This window comes from Podarcis raffonei, chromosome 8 (assembly GCF_027172205.1).
Source record: "Podarcis raffonei isolate rPodRaf1 chromosome 8, rPodRaf1.pri, whole genome shotgun sequence".
Classification (NCBI taxonomy): Eukaryota; Metazoa; Chordata; class Lepidosauria; order Squamata; family Lacertidae; genus Podarcis; species Podarcis raffonei.
In genome coordinates, this window is record NC_070609.1 from 19826733 (window position 1) to 19847347 (window position 20615).

The window sequence follows — 20615 nt, forward strand, 5'->3', positions numbered from 1 at the left end:
CATCTAGAGGGCCGAGTTTGAGGAAGCCTGCTAAACATTCCTGTGGAAGCCCATGCATCTTCCTCTCCCCAAATCCTACACTTGTTCCCTGCCTTGCCTCAAGCCCTCTCTCTGCAGGCCTTTTCCCTGTCATTCTAATTCCTTTAGCTTGCTTACGTCAGGCACTCTCAGCCCAGATCTGCGCCATACAATGAAACCAAATCCAGTGCACATTTACAGTACATGTAAACTCCTCCCGACAACTCTTGAGAAACTACAATTTCCCCCTCACGGGGCTGCCGTTCCCTTCACAAACTACAGTTCCCGGGGTTCTTTTGGGCATTAAACCTATGCTGTGGGTCTGCCCTTAGAGTTGTTCGGCCTTCATCCTACACGCTTCTTCCTCTCAAGCCATGTCCAGCAGCACTGCTACTAGCATTGCTTTCTAGCAGCGATGCTGAACGTGGCTCAAGAGGGGAATAAACTTGCAGCAGGGGTGGCTGAAGCCAGCAACCACCCATACATCCCCTCTCACATTAAATTGTGGGTGGGCACTCACTCAAAACAAGACCGTAGTCTCTTTGCCCTATGTTATATCTGCAGGATATGGGGCAAGAGCGGGCGAAGCTTTCCACAGCAGAGAAATAAAAAAATGGCGCCTGCAGATCAAACAGCCACACCTTTTAGAGCAGGCTTCCTCAAACTCGGCCCTTCAGATGTTTTGGCCTACAACTCCCATGATTTCTCCAGTAAAAATAGGGAAATACTAAGGAAAAGTGGGATATTCCGGGATAAAATCAGAAACTGGGACAGCTTCTGCATAAGAACTTCTAACAATAGAGTCTCTTCCACCAGGCATAGGCAAACTCGGCCCCGCCAGATGTTTTGGGACTACAACTCCCATGATCCCTAGCTAGCAGGACCAGTGGTCAGGGATGATGGGAATTGTAGTCTCAAAACATCTGGAGGGCCAAGTTTGAGGAAGCCTGGTTTAGAGGCTGCAGGGACGACTTCAGAAAGTTGGCGACCATACGCTGCCTCTCAGTCCTGGGGGTTGAACCTACAGTCCTGTAATGCAACACAGCCTTGGGCCTGTTTTCATCTCTCTCTTTCTCTCTCGATTTTACCTCTTGGTTGGCTTCCCCTTGATGTTACTGCTTGCATTCCCCAGCGAGCGGACTTGACCTTCTCCCGTTGTATCAATGTTGTCCGTGCTCCGGGCCTGTGCAGTCAAAATAAGGAAGGTATGGATAAATATTGACACTTCCGACACTTCTTCCCACAGCCAAAGCAAAGGCGGGGGGGGGGGGGGAGAGAAGTTATCCAGGGATCACTCTTCAGGCTCAGAGCTGGCCTGCTACAATTCCACCCTGCAGCTAAGTCAGGGATCGGTTGGCAGACAGATTTCACAGTATCTTCGGCAGATAATCGCAGGAACCTCCCGAGTTACAAAAGGATACAATGGCTGATCTCCCTGTACAATGCCGGTCCCTGACATTCTATACCAACAGCATCTTTAATAGATGCCATCCAGCTTTCTCCCTACATCGGCTGCCACATTATCTAGTTCAGTTTCCCAGTTTGTCGAGATACGTTTTATTTTGTCAACCTCTCTTCAAGGACTGTTTGCAATCCCCCCTTTTTTAAAAAAAATCGCTGCTTGGTTTGCTAGCAATATTTGTCATTTCCCCACCACCATCCATATAACAGATTTTAAAAAGGAAGAAAACGTAACGTCGTTAGACATAACATTAGCCCCTTCGTTGGATAGCTCAAAAGATATCACAGGACACTGCTTGGAAGACTGAGAGACCTGCGATCATGTGACATTATGCATTTCAGATGCTGAAAAACCCAAAATAAAATAAAATAATCCAGAGTGGAATTACACAATACCATAGCCAATCCTGTAAAAGACCACAGGTCTTTATATAGGGGCAGCGCTGAAGCAAACCTCCCTGAACATTCTTTTCATATAAATATATATGTACATTTCACTTTTTCATAAATATTTTGACAAAAATACAATCTAATATTTTCCAACAAATATGTATATTTTTACTTTTCCCCACTCCTTTTGTGGTTTCATATATATATAGTAATGCTACATCTCCTTCATTATTCCAATTATCTTTCAGTGATTTGGGGACTTCATTACTCCAGTTATGAATTACTCCCTGGCTATTCTTTTGCATTAATTTTAACTGTTTGGTTTAAATTAATCCTGATAATGAGTTTATTTGTGTACAATAACATTTCATATAATCCACAAATCTCCCCCAGTCTTTGATTGTTCTCGTATATAAATAGGGTGAGCTTGGCTAGTCAACGTCTGCTCGTCAGCCTTGGTGGGACAACTCAGGCCCCAAATACCCGAAAGACCACCTCCTTTCCTATAGACCCTCTTGCGTGCTAAGATTGGTGGCATACCCTCCAGCATTTCTCTAGGGAAATACTAAGGAAAAGTGGGATATTCCGGGATAAAATCAGAAACCGGAACAGCTTCTGCATAAGAACTTCTAATAAAGGAGAGTCTTCCACCAGGCATAGGCAAACTTGGCCCTCCAGATGTTTTGGGACTACAACTCCCATCATCCCTAGCTAACAGGACCAGTGGTCAGGGATGATGGGAGTTGTAGTCCCAAAACATCTGGAGGGCCAAGTTTGCCTATGCCTGGACACTGTGAAACAGGTCCCTTCCATCAAGAAGTTAGTGTTTACTCAAATTCCCCTTTTTTGTCATTTGAACCCACAGGTTAGAATCCTTCCTTCTAGAACCTTTTTTCCCTGGCAGGCCCGCTCTAGATATAAAAAGCGAGCGGAGGCCACCCACCTGTCAATCACATGACATCACAATGACATCAGGCAACAAGCGTCTTTGGAGGCACGCTGGGCGTGTCCCATCGAGGAGTCTTGCTAAAGAGTCTGAAATGGAGGGGCTTCAATGCAAACCCCTCTGTGATCCAGAATAGCTCAGTCAGTAGAGCATGAGACTCTTAATCTCAGGGTTGTGGGTTCGAGTCCCACGTGGGGCAAAAGATTCCTGTATTACAGGGGACTGGACTAAATAACTCTTGTGGTCCCTTCCAACTGTACGATTCCATGAAATGTTCCTTTGAAGCAATGCCAATACTGGCCTCACTCCTGATGCTGCGTCTGATGTCAGACGTGGGGAATGGCCTGGTGGGCCAAAGTTGGCCCGTAAGCCAGAGGCTCCCTTCCCCTGCTGAAAATAAATTTTGTTTCCTTTATGTGACAGCCCTTCAAATATTTGAACATAAGACAAACCACTGGATCGAGCTAGTGACCCATCTAGTCCAACACCCATTTCTCACAGCAGCCACCCAGATACCTGAGTGAAATCCTTAAGCAGGATCCGAGCACAAGAGCACTTTGCCTTCCTGTGGTTTCCATCAATTGGTATTCAGAAGCATTACTGCCTCTGACCATGCAGGGAGAGCACAGCTTTCATGGCTGGTAGCCACTGACAGTCTTATCTGCCACAAAGATGACTATCACATCACCCTTTCGTCTTCTCCAGGCTAAACAACATACCCAACTCCTCCAACCTTTCATTTTAGGGCTTGGTCTCCAGGCTCCTCGCCATCTCCCTTGCCCTCCTCTGGGCACTTTCAACTTTGTTGATTTTCTTCTTCAACTGCAGCGCCCAGAACACAGTGCTCCAAGGAAGGTTAGAGGGCAATGGTCTCCCTGCTTCCCATGATCTGGACACAATACTTCTGCCGATGCAGCCTAGAACAGCTCAGAGCAACAAATCCACATCTCTTCCTCTCTCCCCCAGTCATGCAATGTGAGAGAAAAAGTTATGGGGTGTTGTCGTTGCGTCCGGTGTTCCCCTGCTCCATTTGGTCATCCTCCTCAGCTAGCGGAGGTGGGGGAACTGAAAATGATGATGCTTTGTTTAATTACGACACATTTCTAGGGGAGAGAAGATGCGGGGCTGGTGGTTTTGGAGACGGCCACATGGAAAAGTTCCAGTTTTACACAAAGCCTGTTGTGATTCAGCCCAGGTGCCTGCTCACAGCGATGAAAAGCACGGCAGTCAATGGAATAACACTCCTCTGCAGGAGCAAATTGAGTCATCCTCCATTTACTCAGTGCCAGGAGCAATTCAAAGAACTCATTTTGCCCTATCATGCTTTCAATGGCCTGGGACAAGCATAGCTCAAGGACCACCTTCCTCCATGCAGCCCTGCCTGTTTACTCAGATCCTCAGCTGACTTGCCCCACCTTGGTAAGTCAAGCAGGTGACAACCAGGAAAAGGGCTTTCTTGGTGAAAGTACCTCACCTCTGGAACACCCTCCTCAGAGATGTCAGCTACCTCTTACTGAGGGCTGTATCCAACTAAGATTTACTCAGAGTAGACCCATTAAAATTGATGGCTCAACGTTAACCATGTCCATTAATTTCACTGATTCTATTTTGAGTTATGACTATCATGGAATAAATCACTTCACTTTAATCCTTTAGTTAGGGTTGTTGTGGGTTTTTTGGCAAAGTTGTTGAACTTCCTTTACAAAATCTTTTTTAAAACAACCACAAGTTTTTCAGCTGGTTTTTTTTTATGAAATTCATCAAAATCCACACTGCCGACATGGGCTGCCATATGTCCAGATTTTCCCGGACTGAATACCGGCTATGTCTGGGAAATTCTGGACATGTGGAACCTCTTCTTTAGGTATAAAAAGACTTGTATTTTTACAGGAATTTACCTGAATGAATTGATACTACAATCTTCTGCTAATTTCACTGTTGCTCTGTTTTGTTTGTGCTGTTTCTTGGCTGTAAATAAGAACACAGGAAGTTGCCTGATACAAAGATGGTTTTTCTCTCAATTCTCTATGGGCTGTTGCAGCGTTCTCCAACCTGACGCCCTCCTGATATTGTTACACTACATCTACCATCGGCCCCAGAAACCATGGCTGGTAGTCAAGTACGGGGCAAGTTGTAGTCCAAGAACAACTGGAAGGCACCAGGTTGGGAAAGGCTGGTACAGGGACCACATCAGGACAATCACATATCAGGTAAATAAGATATTAATAAGACTGTGGATCGTACCTGCGGTCCATTAGCTCTTTCCTAACTTCAGCGAGCTAACAAACCAGAAAATGCATTCCAACCACAGCAGTTTTCCATTTTGTCAGAACTGGAAAACTATAGTGTCCACCCTTGGGAACTAGTGAGAATGCAATTTTGAATCAAGATGGTAGACTGAACCTTTCAAAACTGCCCTGACATTTTCTTGTTTCCAGACAGATGGACGGACGGACTACCAGCCTTAGCCCTGGCAATGCTTGGGAATTCTACCTAAATACTTTCATCGCAGAGATCCAAAGCTCACTTCCGGTCCCTATAGATAGACTGACAATCAATTAGGTATTCACTTCCTGTGAAGCTTTGCAGCTACTCAGAGGAAACACAGGAAGGCAATTTCAACCAGGGCAGGTTCTTTGCCCATCTAGTCTAGTTGTTCCTACCCTTATAGGAAGCGGCTCTCCAGGGTCCGGGGCACAGTCTGCTACCTGACCCTTTTAGCTGGCGATGCCAGCAGATATTGCATCTGGAACCTTCCGAAAGTAAAGCAGATGCTCTACCACTGGGCTATGCAATGACAGCTCCCAAAAGCATCCCATTGTTCTGGACCAGACTACAGCTCCCGAGCAACCCAAAGACACAGGTTGGTAGCAAGCACAAAGCTCAACCACACACCACAGCAGGATTGCGCAAGCAGTTGACCGGCAGCAGGGAGGCTGAGATCTGCAGCTATTTTGTCACCATCTGAGCTGCCCTTGTGACTTGTGGTGAGGAAATACCCAAGTGTGCACTGTGGAGGATGCTTTTGGCTGACGCATGCTACAACAGGAGGAACGCTGTTGTGCGCTGGGATGCATGATCAGCCGAGACACTTTTTCCCTTTCCTCCACTCATGCTCCTTGCCCCAGGACCCCCTCTACTTCTCTATTTCCTCTCCCCTACAAAGATCTGCTGGGAAACTCCCTCTCTGATTAACCCTCAGCTGGAACATGGGAAGCTGCCTTCTACCATACCAGACCATGCACCCATCTGGCTCAATATTGTCTATGCTGACCGGTAGCACCAGCTGCTCTCCAGGGTTTTGGGCAGGATGCCTTTCCAAGCCCCACCTGGAGATACCAGGGATTGGACCCAAGGACTGAGCCATGCCCTCTTCTCCAAAAACCCTCCCTCCCAGGAATGAGTAGACTGCCATCAGCCCTTACAGAAAACCACAGGGTGGGCCATCCAAATGCAGGCATTATCTGCCATAGCTCCAGAAATCTGGAATGCCTTCCCTCTGCCATAAGCGAAGCAGAATCCATCAGTTGATCTAGGTAAGGTAAAAAAGGTAAAGGACCCCTGGATGGTTAAGTCCAGTCAAAGGTGACTATGGGGTTGCGGCGCTCATCTCGCTTTCAGGCCGAGAGAGCCGGCGTTTGTCCACAGACAGCTTTCCGGGTCATGTGGCCAGCATGACTAAACCGCTTCTGGCACAATGGAACACCGTGGCGGAAACCAGAGCGCATGAAAATGCAGTTTACCTTCCCACTGCAGTGGTACCTATTTATCTACTTGCACTGGTGTGCTTTTGAACTGCTAGGTTGGCAGGAGCTGGGACAGAGCAACGGGAGCTCACCCCATCGCGGGGATTCGAACCGCCGACCTTCTGATCGGCAAGCCCAAAAGGCTCAGTGGTTTAGACCACAGCGCCACCTGCATCCTTAGTTGATCAGACATTTTGTAAAGGCATATGACCCATGATGTGCACTGGTGGTGCAATGTTTGACCCTCTCCCCTGAATAGCAAGGACTTAAGAACATAAGAACAGCCTGCAGGAACAGGCCTGCAGTGGCTCAGCTACTTCAGCATCCTGCTCAGGCTAGTGGTCCATCTAATTCAGCATCTTCACAATGGCCAACCAGATGCCTTTGGAAAGTCCACAGGCAGGACCTGAGAGCAACAGCATTCTCCTCTCCTGTGATTTCCAGCAACTCGCATTCAGAAGCAAACTGCTTCCAGGTAGCCTTATAATCCTTCATAGAATCACAGAACTGTAGAGTTGGAAGGGACCCTGAGGACCAGGACTGCAATACCTCAAGGACCGCCTCTTTCCATATGAACCTACCCAGACTCTGAGATCATCTTCTGAGGCCCTCCTTCGTGTGCCTCCTTCTTGAGAGGTCTGGAGGGTGGCAACATGAGAATGGTCCTTCTCTGCAGTGGCTCCCCATATGCAGAATGCTCTCCCCAGGGAAGTAACCTGGCGCCTTCATTATACACCTTTAGGCGCCAGGCAAAAACGTTCCTTTTTAACCAGGCCTTTGGTTGATCGGATTTACATCCTATGCCATTTTAAAAGGTTGTCCTTTTTTAGAGGGGGGCGTGTTATTGGGTTGCTGTTTTTATTTTGACTATATAATTGTGGTTTTTAAGTTGATCTTGGTCTGTGAACCGCCCTGAGACCTCCGGGTATAGGGCAGTACAGTGGTACCTCGGGTTAAGTACTTAATTCGTTCCAGAGGTCCGTTCTTAACCTGAAACTGTTCTTAACCGGAAGCACCACTTTAGCTAATGGGGCCTCCTGCTGCCGTCGCACCGCTGGAGCACGATTTCTGTTCTCATCCTGAAGCAAAGTTCTTAACCCGAGGTACCATTTCTGGGTTAGCAGAGTCTGTAACCTGAAGTGTATGTAACCTGAAGCGTATGTAACCCGAGGTATCACTGTATATAAATTCAATAAATAATAATAATCCCCATCAAATCCAACCCACTAGACTATGCAGCTGTCCCACACAGGGACTGAACCGGCAACCTTGGTGTTATCAGAACCATGCGCTAACCAACTGAGCTATCTTACCCAGGGCATGAATTTGTCTACTCCTCCTTTAAAGCTATCTGACTTGGTGGTCACGACTGCCCCTTGTATGAGCAAATTCCATAGTTTTACTATGAACTATGGGAAGAAGCGCTTTCTTTTATCTGTCCTGAATAGGTTCATATAACGCCATTAAGGATTGAGCTTTGTGTGGAAAGAGTCTCTTGCCAGATTGAAATGCTCACACGCAACAGGAGGGCACGTTCACAGATTCCCATGGCAGAAGGGCTGCGTGGATGGCTTGCAACAGCTGATCATAGTAGAGAGTCTAGCACATGGCTGGTAGAATGAACACCCCCATGTAGACAACCATCATTAGCTCTGTATAATATGGGTAAGAATGCACCTTTCCAGCCATCTCACTCAGTTCACTATTTCAAAGATTTTAATGCCATTTTCTGGGTCCAGAAGGCAGACATCAGCACAACAAAACACAAATTGTTAAAAAACAAACCACAATCTAAAACAAAAATAAATAAATTAAGAAACAGAAGCAGTTGAAATAATGCAGAGCACTACATATTTTAAAGCAGCTTGAAATAAAAAAAGGTTTTCTGAAAGCAGAAGTATTAGCTAAGGCTAGGTTGATCTGTTTGCGGTTTCTCTTAAATTCTCATTTTTCCAGCCTTAAGTTCGCTTCTCATATTTCCACATCAGTTTGCACGGTTGTTTTTTTCAATTCTCATGAAAATTCATCAGCATTTTAGTAAGGATTTATTCTACTACTACTACCACTATTGACTGAATTTATATACCACCCTATACCCGGAGGTCTCAGGGCAGTTCACAGAACAAGATCAACATAGAGAAAATTATGCAATTCTGCCCAATGCACACATTTTGCAAAGGAATTTCCCCTAAAATAATGCACTTTGTATGCTATTTTTACTAATATAAGCATGTATATGCACACTTTACCCTAATGTTCATATTTCTGTAATTTTTTTGGTTGACAAGCTGCTTTGTAAAATTCAGAGACATGTCGGTTTTGGAGGGCAGCTGTGTTTGGTTTGCATATTATTATCGGTATATTTTGCCAAGTGAATCAATCTTATTCCCATCCCTGGTCTCCCAAGTAAGGGAGTTAGACAAATATGGGGCCACCACAAAAAAGTCTCTTTTTCTCATCTGCCAGTCTAACATACCATGATGCATGGTTCTCAAGACCCAGGCAGCTTTGTATTAGTACAGGCAGTCATTAAATAACTTTCAAATACTCTTCCATACTTTGGCTTAATGTCAATAAGGCTATAAACCTGTCTCTCAGTTAAACCATTTTAGTCTGCAGTGAAGAGAAGGGGCCTTATATGATGCCCACAAATAGAAAACTATCATTTAAGACAAGGTGGGTAACCTTAAACTACAATTCCCACTAGCACCAGCCACCCTGAGGAGTGGTGAGGGAAGATGGGAGTTGTAGTCTGACACCTGGTAGGCTACAGGTTCAGGGAAAAGGATAATCTAGAATCCTTTCATTGGCACCTAGGATGCTTCCAAATGGGGGCTTTGGGTCATATAGATAAAACACAAGGATAATTATTCATATTGTAATGCGATGGTTGGGACGCGGGTGGAGCTGTGGGTTAAACCACAGAGCCTAGGACTAGCCAATCAGAAGGTCGGCGGTTCGAATCCCCGCCACGGGGTGAGCTCCCGTTGCTCGGTCCCAGCTCCTGCCAACCTAGCAGTTCAAAAGCACGTCAAAGTGCAAGTAGATAAATAGGTACCGCTCCGACGGGAAGGTAAACGGCGTTTCCATGTGCTGCTCTGGTTCGCCAGAAGCGGCTTAGTCATGCTGACCACATGACCCGGAAGCTGTACGCCAGCTCCCTTGGCCAATAAAGCGAGATGAGCGCCACAACCCCAGAGTCGGTCACGACTGGACCTAATGGTCAGGGGTCCCTTTACCTTTACCTTTAATGCGATGGTTGGGTGGGTTGTAAGGGGGCAAGATGGGCTTACATTTTTTAATCAATACAAAGAAAGAATTGAGGATTCCCTGTCAGTGCATTTTCATACAGATGTCTGTTTCTGGAGCGCCTCCTGCACACTTCAGAAAGTGTTCATTCCAATTTGTAGCAAAGGCTTGTGTTCCCGGTGAGATTTCAGTGTTATCTGGAAACTAGGAACAAGAAGTCCCAATGCCTGATACGAAAACAGAGTTTTTTTCCGGGAGGCTCCCCCACTGAAATCCCACACTTGCCTAAGACATGGTGACTTCCCTTGACCCTCATCTGCCTTCCTCCCACAGCCCTGAATTAACAGCAACAGATCAAGAAAAGCTACCGCTGTCTCCAGGAAATCAAGCAGAAACTTCCTTCCCCCTCTGGCGTGCGTTTCAGGGGAAGTACCTCTGACTTAGCTCTGCACTTAATACCAAAACTGGCCTATTCAGCAGTTTTCAAAAACCTTTCTGTAGCACAAACTCACAAGCAGGTTTTTTTTTTGCCTCTGTGACAAGCCAAGGGGCTGACCCTAGGCAAGCTGGTTTCTCCAGTTAAAAGGGAGCACAGGCTGGCAAATTTTGTTTAATTATTGCATCTATATCGCTTCTTTATTACACCTATTAATATCAGGCAGTGTTCTCTTTTTGGCACCTGCTTAAAACATTTTTGTTTAGGCAAGCCTATCCAGACAGGTAGAAGTTATATCTGCTTTTATTTCTTCTTATGATTTTTATGATTATTAATATTAATATTTTTTAAAATTATTGTTTATACCCCACCCATTTGGCGGCTTACAGTAAATATAAAACATAATGAAACATCAAACACTGCAAACCTCCCTAAACAGGGCTGCCTTCAGATGTCTTCTAAAAGTTGTGTAGTTCTTTATCTCCTTGACATCTGATGGGAGGGCATTCCACAGGGAGGGTGCCACTACCGAGAAGGCCCTCTGCCCAGTTCCCTGTAACTTAGCTTCTCGCAGTGAGGGAACCACCAGAAGGACCTCGGAGCTGAACCTCAGTGTCTGGGCTGGACGATGGGGGTGGAGACGCTCTTTCAAGTATACTGGGCCGAGGCCGTTTAACCAACTTTTGAATATTTTCAAATACCTGTTTCTAACTGCTTTAATCAACAATTTTAATGTTTTATTTCATGCTTTTGTAAGCTGCTTAGAGGTTTTCTTACAATCGAGTAGTATATGGATTTTGTTTAACAATAAATATCATAAGAGGAGTAGGTGGGGCCTAGCTGGCTTGCTGGAACGAAAAAGGAGCACTCCCCACTGCAACATTTTGTTGCCGATCCCTCTTGTAGTGCCATTCGTGAATTGGCCTCCACAGTCACTTACGGACTCATTGTTAAACCGTGTTTATGGAAGACAATCTTACTCAGCTACAAGTGGTCGCCAAAGAAGAAGAAGAAGACCACTGTTATGATACATCAATGCTACTAAGAAACCAGAGATTTGGCACAGATGTAACCCAAGGTCCCCTGATAACTAGAAAGTGCCAGAAACGACTAGATGCCATATACGGTAAATCAGTAGAGGACAACCAAACAATAGGACTGAGAAGGGAGGAATTTGTGCATCTTTCTTTCAAAATGGGTGACATAATGCCTGCCCTGAAATGGTTACAGCAAGTCCACACTAGCTACAAAGCTGAAATTTTTCATGCAGATGGCCCAAGGCATCCTGATCTCTAGAAAAGTGGGGAATAGTTTATTATTTGTGCATTTCTCTTGCAAAACAGGAGACAAGAGAAAGAAAACAGTCCCTTTCACATTACTGGAAAGCCTGACTCTGGTACACATTGCAACCAAAGACACCCATTTCTGCAAAAGCAGAGATAAACTTTGACACTCAAAACTCCTGACGTAGAGTTGGTTAACAGAGGCCCACAGATAGGAGTAAAACCACACACAACATGAGGTTCTGCTTTTCTTTCACATTTTCCCATCAGTCTTGACTTTGGAAAGCTTGCAGAGTTCAAGCTATATGTTCCAGCGGCCAATATAGCAAGTCAGCGCTGACCTCTTCTCAGTATCTCCAGCTTGTGGACCACACAGGGCAGATCAACACCATATATTTAAAGCACATTTGGTGCACATTTAAAACTCTTCATTTATCCCCCACTCAGAATTCTGGGAGCTATAGTTTCATCCTCACAGAACTACAATACCCAGGATCCTTAGCAGACAGTTCCTGGGATTCTTTGAGAGTAAGTCATGAGCTTTAAATGTTTTTAAATGTATGGTATGAATCTGTGGCCCCTGGTGGTCCAGAAATAAGAGAAGCAGGGAAGTAAAATGTGAGCACCCACCTCTGTGGCGCTAACCCAGAGATGACCTCCACTTCATTAATGGGATGTTAGCTACATTTGGACTGAACTGCGATGTGAATTTTAAACCATGTCTTTTCATCTGCCCTTAATTGTTTTTGAATGATCGTTGTTAATTATGTCGCAACCCGGAATTGTGTAATGAAAGGCAGGCAATATATAATTGCAAAGCACACTTGTTGTTATTTATTAAATTTCTAACCCGCCCTTCCTCCCGAGGGAGCCCTAGGCAACAAACGGCCAAGCAATTAAAAGTAAAATAAATAAAAAACTTATGAAATATTTAAAACCTCTAAAAACAGTTACATATCCCCACAGCTAAGCCTTTCAAGGTTGCCAGGAACAGCATATTTCAGCTATCCGATGCTTGGGTGAACAGGAATGTCTTTAAATTCCTCCTGAATGATGGAGACAGACCCACCGCACCAGGGAAGACATCCGTAGATGGGGCACACCACCAAGAAGGCCCTGTCATGGGTCAATGCCAACTGGGCAGGAGCCAGTGGCAGTGGCAGGGCCACCAAAAGTGTCTGTTCTACTGATCGTATAGCTCTAGATAAATGCAAACTGCATTCAACACATACCTATACTAGCTATCACATACGACTCAAGCAAACCTTCCTTCCCTCTCCCGACCACCCTGCACCCACTTTCCCTCTTGCTGCCTTTGTCTAGGTGTACTGACTTTTCACACACGTTTGCATTTTTCTCTTTGCACATATGCAACATGGGTTTGTTTCGTTGCAGCTGTTCCTGGAGCAAATGTGGAAACATGATTTGTTTTCATTTTGTTTTTACAACTTCCTATTTATCAATCCGTCAATAAAAATCCTACGTCTTACTAAAGGGATTAAGGGGAAAGAGAAGCTAAGGGAGTGATGGGGAGGGGGGGGAGGTAAGCTGGCAGAACCTGGAGGGAATGGTAATGTCAAGCCTTGCATAAAAACACTGGCTATTCCTCAACTTGAAGCAGAGATGGGGAACTTGTGGCCCTGCAGTCGCTATTCAACTCCAGCTCCCTTCAGCCCCAGCTGATGTCCAGGAATGGCGGGAGTTGTAATCCAACAGCACCTGAAAGCTTACAGGTTCCCCCTGCCCAACTTAAAGGAATCTGGCTCAGAGCATTTGAAGGCAATCTGGGAGAAAAAAGACTGTCGCTCACGGGTGCATGTACACTCAACCCTACTTTTGCCTCCAGCAAAACAGGTTTTGCAGGGTTCTGCATCATTTCAAAACCCTGCAAGACCTGTTTGACCACAGAGAGACAGCATGTGAAGCCAAGCCTCTCTGTAGACAGTTCCAATTCCTTTTAAGCAAAGGGAAGCACCATCCATCTCCACTCAATGCCTCTGTTAGTCTGGTGCAAAACTGCTTGGAGCTGTAACAGACAAACACCACAAAGACACTGGTAAGTGGAACAGAGGTGATTTTTGTTTTTCGGGATTTCTTTCAGAATTGAGCGGGTAAAAGGCTCTGTATATCTGTGTCCGTCCGTCCCCCGCTGTGGCTACCAATGAGCCAGTCTGTTAATGGTGCTTCTGGTCCACCTATATCAACAGGGAATTCTTTCCCACTGGCCAGAAAGACAATGGCAGAAAGTAGCTGCTCCAACACACTGTAAATTGTGGACAGCATCATAGATCCCTCTCCAGGCTACAGTAGCCAGTGCTCCTAATCACCTAATTCTAGTCTTAATTGCCTGCTTCCTGACATTGGCTTTTCACCTTTTGTTTCTGGGGTTTTGCTGCAAATCCAGCTGCCGGGGCCTAGCAACGCTACTGCTGCTGCACTCCCAACAGTTGATGTTGAGTGAAGCAGAGAACAACCTCCTAATTATTTGGGGGAAGTTGTGGAGTGCATTTGTGTGTGTGTGTGATGTTCTAATTACAATGGATGAGGCACAACTCCTAATGATGGGGAGAAAGTGGTGGCGACGCGGGGGGGGGGGGCGAGGAGAGTGGGTCGGCTGTCTTGGTGAATTATTGCTCTCTAGGGCAGAGGAATCTTCCCCCTTGCGCCACGGCGCTGATGGGTTGGCAGGGGGCATCCAAAGCGCTCCCTTGACCTAGATCTCCCCCAGTTTCAGGACTTGAGGGAGGGACGGGTTCCCACTCCCCGCAAAAAAATGCCACGGGAGGAGGGGGTGAGGCGGAGAGGAAGCTATCGGAAGACAAATAAGGGGTTTTCATCTGACTTTCCCCCGTTCTGCATTTTGCTGAAATCTGATGGGGCGGGGGGGGGGCTCCCAATTTCACCTCTCTTTCCACCCCGCCCCGCCCCGGCGAGGAGAGTGACGGGGCGCGGTGGTGTGTTCCTAGGGGCGCCCGATGTGGGTTTCGATGGTAACAGGTGCATGCCGCGCGAGAGGAAGAGAAGGCGCCCCCTAAGCCCGCCCCACATCTCTTTCCCCCCACCCCACCCCACCCCCCAGCCAGAGAGAGAGAGAAAGGCGCCTTCACTTACCACCATGGCGCCGCGATCCTGATGTGCCCCGGCGGCGGCGGCGGCGGCGGCGGCGGCAGCCCGGGCCAGTCCCGGGCCGAGCCGAGACAATAGGGGAGGGAGCAGCGCGGCCGCCCGACGCCGCCAGCCGATCCTCTCCGGCCCGGCCCCTCGGATGCGCGTCCGTCCTCCTGCCCGTCTCCGGCTGGGGAGCGCCAGCCAGCCAGCCAGCTAGCGAGGCGATCGGGCGGGCGAGCAGAGCAGCGGCGGGGCGGGGAGCGCAGGCGGGCGGGGGCGGGATCAGGCTCGGAGAAAGACGGGGAGGAGGAGGAGGGGGCGGCGGCGGCGGCGGCGGCGGCAGGGAAGGGGGGGTATCGATCGGCTGCTTGCAACAAAAGGGGCGCAAGGAAACGAGGTGGGGGGTGCAGGCGCGGGATCCGACAGGCGACCCCCCCACACACACGTCGCCCTTCCTCGTTTTGAACCCCGCCACCCACCCGCTTTTTTGTTTTTTTCCCGCCGTGCGATCGCACCGAAGGGGGTTAAAAAACAACAACCCTGAAACAAAAGGGGCAGCTGGAAGGGACGGCACAAAGGGGCTACTGTTAGCCTGGCCGGCCGCTCTCCAACCCCCCCTCAAAAGAGCTGAGCATAGATGGGAGGCGCCCCAACGTTTTCCACACCTCAGCCATTTATTATATAGGCAGTCCCCATCTTTCTTTCAAAAGGAGAGAATACATATACTGTATATATAGCTGAGGTTGGCGGCGGCGGGGCGGGGGGGGGACGGGGCACAGTTCTGCCTCGCCCTAATTTAGCACATCTGCCCCTCGGGAACGGTAAATATAGAGGACCCAGGCGTCCTAAGAGTTCCCTCTCTCCCTCCCTCTTTTCCGTTTTGTTAAATAAATAAATTAAAAACCCTTGCAAATGAGACGCCACCCTTTCTAACCGCTTGGAGCCAAGTTGCAAAAAGGGCCTCGTGCTGTTGTTCCCCACAAGGAAATCACCTTTCTGGAGGTAGGCCTTTCTCTGAATTATGTCCTCCTGCTCTCCAGATCTCTCTTTCTCTCACTCACTCTCTCACACACACACGCATGCATGCGTTTACACGCACCCTTCAAATCTGCTGGATTGCTACTACAAAGTAGTATGTGCCTGTGAAAGCTCGCTCTGGCGGAATGCAGGCATGGACTGGGGATCCTTGTATTCTTCTCCTGCCCCCTCATCACCCTTTATACCAGGGACAGGCTGCTGGAATTGGGCTGTGACAGGCAGAGATACCTGGTGATTCAGGCTTTCCTTGCCGTTTTGTGTGGATTTTGAAGGAGGAACTGGGAACTAGGCCTCATGACCTCCCCTTGTGATATATCCCCACAAAATATCACCATCAGAGTCCAAAGGAGAACCACCACTGCCAGTACTTAAAAGCCTTGTTTAATATGCACCGACTGAATGGCTTATTATGCCTTTATGTAATTGGGTGGTAAAAAAAATGGGGTGTGTGATTCTACCTCACAAATGCGACAAAGCAAGGTATGGCACAGTGGGACTCCGTTACATAACGACAAGTGACATTCTTATTAATAGACACTGTCACCGCTGCCTCATCTCTCACCAGCCCTCCCAGGTAGACAACATGGAGGTCAGACCAGGCGATTGCTGACATTGCAACAAGTCCAGACAGGGTGCCCTGGGGGAGCTGCATTCATCAGTCCACCCCGGCGGATGGCTCAGATGTATGGGTACAAGACACACAAGAGATAACCCCAACCCCTCAGAACCTGCTCGCATAAAGACCTCACGCTTCCATGCAAGGTCATCTGGTGGGTTAGTAAATTGGCTCCATGACACATCACAAGCTGGATAGGTTTTGGAGAACTCATAAGGTTGAGAACATAAAGGAGAGCTCTGCTGGATCAGACTGATCCAGTCAGCATCCTGAGTCACATGGTGGCCAGTAAAAAGACGACTCTGGAAAGACAAGACAAGAGATAAGTGTAATAGCCTCTTCCATAGTTCCTCAGCAGCTTATCTCATCTGAATCTGGTACCATAAAGTCATCATGACGAGTTGCCACTGATAGCATCGTCCTTTATGAATTTGTCCAGTCCCCCTGTAAAGCCACCTAATTCAGTCTACCATACAGACATCCTGCTTTACTAGATAGAAGCCCTATGTCAAGGACCATATTGCTGAAAAACTCATATTGCTACAGAACAGAGATATGGAATACCTGTAAAACATGTCACATTAATCTTGAAGGACCCAATCCCAAATTAAAAACTGAATCTGCATTATAAATGCCAGTTTAACCCACATTGCGTTTGACCATCGCAACATCCCGGTCATATCCACATCCTTCAGAATGTGCCAGAAACCTAAAGGAATCTCACATGGGAAGACTACGCAAGAGTCATTTTGATGCAAACACAGACCATTAGCTACATGAGTAATATCTTATGGTCAAGGCATTTGCAGGCAAGAATGAGTTGCCATCTCTGCTCCTGCCAGCTACAGACAGGAAGCCTAGGTCTCCAAAGGTCACTGTCCAAATCCCACTCACTGAACAAAAATTCAGAAAAACTAATAGAACTTTAGAAGTTCAGTGACGAAGTTGTTGCCCTTAAAATGGGCCAATATTCAGCTAATGATAATAATAATAATAATTTATTATTTTTACCCTGCCCATCTGGCTCGGTTTCCCCAGCCACTTTGGGCGGCTTCCAACAAAATATTAAAATACAAGAGATGAGGACAGGACGACTGAGGGAGCAATGTGACAAAGTGGTTCGAAACAACAAAAAGTACCTTGTTCTTTGCCAGACACGGCCATCTCGATGCCTGGCACTACCTAGGCTATCACAGCTGTGTCCATTCAACACCCACCCATCCCAGCTAGCTCCCACACTGTCCTGCACTGCTATAATTCATGTGGCCTCTCCAGATGGACATCCAGCCAGTCACAGTTCAAGTTAACTCACAGTCAACCTGTGATGGCTTCATGTAGAACATGGGTGAAGGTCAGAAATCAAAGGATAAGGGAGCATTCAGGTTTCTGATTTGCTGATTGTGGCCACATACTGGCACTTAGCTGCCTTGAGAATAGGGATATAACAACAACAACAGCAACAACAATAATAATAATAAGTAGAAATAAATAATTTATACCCCGCCCATTTGACTGGGTTTCCCCAGCCACTCTGGGAGGCTTCCAACAAAATATTTAAATTATAAAATGGGATGGGATGCCAACATCAGTTCAGGAGTGTGTGTGTATAGGTAAATGTTCCTCAAGGGGACAGATGGACATGCCCATAAATAGATCAAGTGGACTCAGGAAGGGGGAAAGAAGTGACCAAATAAAGACAGAATTTTCAAATGTATAGATGTTCGAGATGAAGTCGTAGCACAGAGGTGCAGCATCTGCTTTCCACACAGAAAGCCCCAGGTTCGACTCCCAGCATCTGCAAGTAAGGCTGGGAAGAAACCCTGCCTGAAACCCTGGAGAGACAGTTAAGTGTAGCAAACACTGAGGAATATGAATGAATGGTCTAACTCAATATAAGGCAGTGACAGGAGCGAGCCAGCAGTAAATCACACCGAACACATTGGAGTTAACTCTTTTATTAGCAAAAACAGGATATGCACAGGTGTGCCAGGCCTAATCAGCCCAGCAATTCATCTCCGGCGGGTCTTGCCCCCATGAAGCGGCTGCGAAGACTGAAGGTCCCTGCCTCCCCACAGCTGCCTAAGGCCCCTCCTCTCCAGTTTTCCCCAAGCAATCTGAGACTGTGCCTGTGTGAAGTTAACTTTTCTGCCCTTTTCATGCCTCTCCTGGTTCTGGGAGACTGGGGGGAGGGCAGCTTGTCACAGCAGGAAGGGGAGACACCTGTGCCTCTTCACCAGCCAGACTCATCTCTGCTTCTGGGCCTCCCTTCTCTCCTACATCAGCTTCTGCCTGTGATTCTGGACTTCTCTCTGCCATAGACTCTCCCCGCTCACTAAGCTGTGTTACCTCTTCAACTTTCACCACCACCTCCTCCCAGTCTTCTCCATCTAACCACTCATCGTCATCCCACGCCCAATTCCCTGGCTCTGAACCTTCTCCCATTGGGGGTACCCCCAACACATTCCTCTACATCCAATCTGTCTGTGACATCCAGCTATCTATGTTTGGCCCAGTTGCTTTGCAAGACAATTGGACACACTCGTGTATATATATATATATATGTTCATACAGAATAAATAAGTGGTAGAGTGCCACATTCCTTGCTTGCCCATTTGCCCCACTCAGGAGTATTAAATTTATTCTCTCTCGTTTGAAGCCCAACTTAGAAAAGAAATTATCTTCTGCAGGGATACTCCTGTGTTCAGTTCCCTTTCTCCATTCATAGCCAGACATCACAACCTAAAGGGCCCAAGGGCTGCAAATTGAAAAAACCTTTTCCATCCTCTCATGCTGGAACTGGGGGGGGGGGGTTTACACTCATATTTAAACCAATTGGCAGCAGTTTCAGGACTGACAAAAAGAAGTACTTAGCACAAAACTCGTAATTCACTTATGGAATTCCTTACCTCCAAAATGTGGTCATGACCACAAGCTTAGATCACTTTTTTAAAGGCTTAGACAAGGAGAACACTGCCAATGGATATTAGCCACAATAGCTAAATGGAAGCTGTTGTGTACTGAATACCAGATGCTGGGATCAAAGGGGGAACAGGCCATCATGGTTGGCAACATAATACTGCACTAAATGAGCTTTCAGTCTCACCCATAATGCTCCCTGTTAATAGACAACAGGGACAGGGAGGGCGCTATGAGAAACCAGCCATGGGGAAAGTTGTGTTTTCTTGGAATTATTCTATGCTGGCCCTCCAGCATCTATTTCCTCTTTCCCTGGTCATTTCGAGGAGCTCCTTATAGAGTCTTTTGATCTTCCCTCATATTGTTACTAGGCTCCTATATTAAGCGCTGGCAGTCTTAACATTGCTGCTGCATAAAAGGGCACCAAATATCTCTCTGGACAGGACAGATTTGCTGCTGGAGGCCCTGGGATCACACATATATGATTTCCAGGACTTTGGAGGAAACAGTTTATGACACATTAAATGGATGCTTTTATATCTGTGTCCCACCTCGCATCTCCCCATACGTCTTCTTTGGCTGAGCAGGGGCAACACGTTCATCTGTAGCGTATTTAATCACTGGCCTGGGAATGGCATATGTGACAAGGAACTGCATGGCAGCAAGTTGGCAGAGGTGAAACAGAGGCCCCTCACTTCCAATCCTCTGCACTAAGCACAGAAATGCAGCAGGTTACTGCAGAAGGGACTAAACTTACAAAGCTGGTCTACAGGATAGCATCCACACTGCCTTGTCCTGCACAAACATTGCAGTTTGTTGCAGTCGTCAGCACTCCTTTGAGTATCCCTGCTCTTGAAGGTTAGGCAGGTGACTACTGGAAATGAGGAAAAAAACTAAGAAAAAATATTTTTTTAAAAAAAGGAAATGAGGTGCCACAACTGAAAAGGTCCTGTGAAAAACCCTCCCCAAAGAGGCACACCTAAGGCCCAAGTAAACACCTCTTTATTTTCCTGTGCCTTCCCCAATAGAGTTCTGTTGCCAGTTTTTTTTTAATTCAAAATTATAACTGTTGCCAGTTTTAACTCTCCTAGTGTTTTGATGTTACTGTTGGTTTTTATTACTGTTTTTGGGATTACATTGTTTAAAATCCAATAAAACACAATTCGATGTAAGGTGCCTTTGACAGCTAATTAGAAAGGTGGAATACAACATTTAATAAAATAAAATGTATTTATTTGGGGATTGTTCATCCGTCCTTTCCATTCCAAAGGTGGCTAAAATAAATTAAAAATGTTTGCCTAGTGCCTCCTCTCCAAGTCAAATGGTTTTAGACTTCATTAACCATCATTTAATTGGACAGGAGGTACTGGATAGGTTATGTCATCTTACTGCAAACCATCACAGTTCA

General features: G+C 46.7%; 1 protein-coding gene across 2 annotated transcripts in view; it reads right to left on the minus strand.

The window, feature by feature from the left end:
• ARHGAP33 (Rho GTPase activating protein 33) overlaps positions 1-14676 on the minus strand; it is a 52743-nt gene extending 38067 nt beyond the window's left edge. For both annotated transcript variants that reach the window (XM_053398374.1, XM_053398373.1), the window contains exons 1-2: positions 14641-14676; positions 1107-1201 (exon numbers count right to left, since the gene is read on the minus strand). In XM_053398374.1, coding sequence (XP_053254349.1) covers positions 1107-1201; positions 14641-14646 — 101 coding nt within the window. In that variant the 5' untranslated portion in view covers positions 14647-14676. The remainder of the gene's footprint in view (positions 1-1106; positions 1202-14640) is intronic.
• Positions 14677-20615: the final 5939 nt, after the last annotated feature.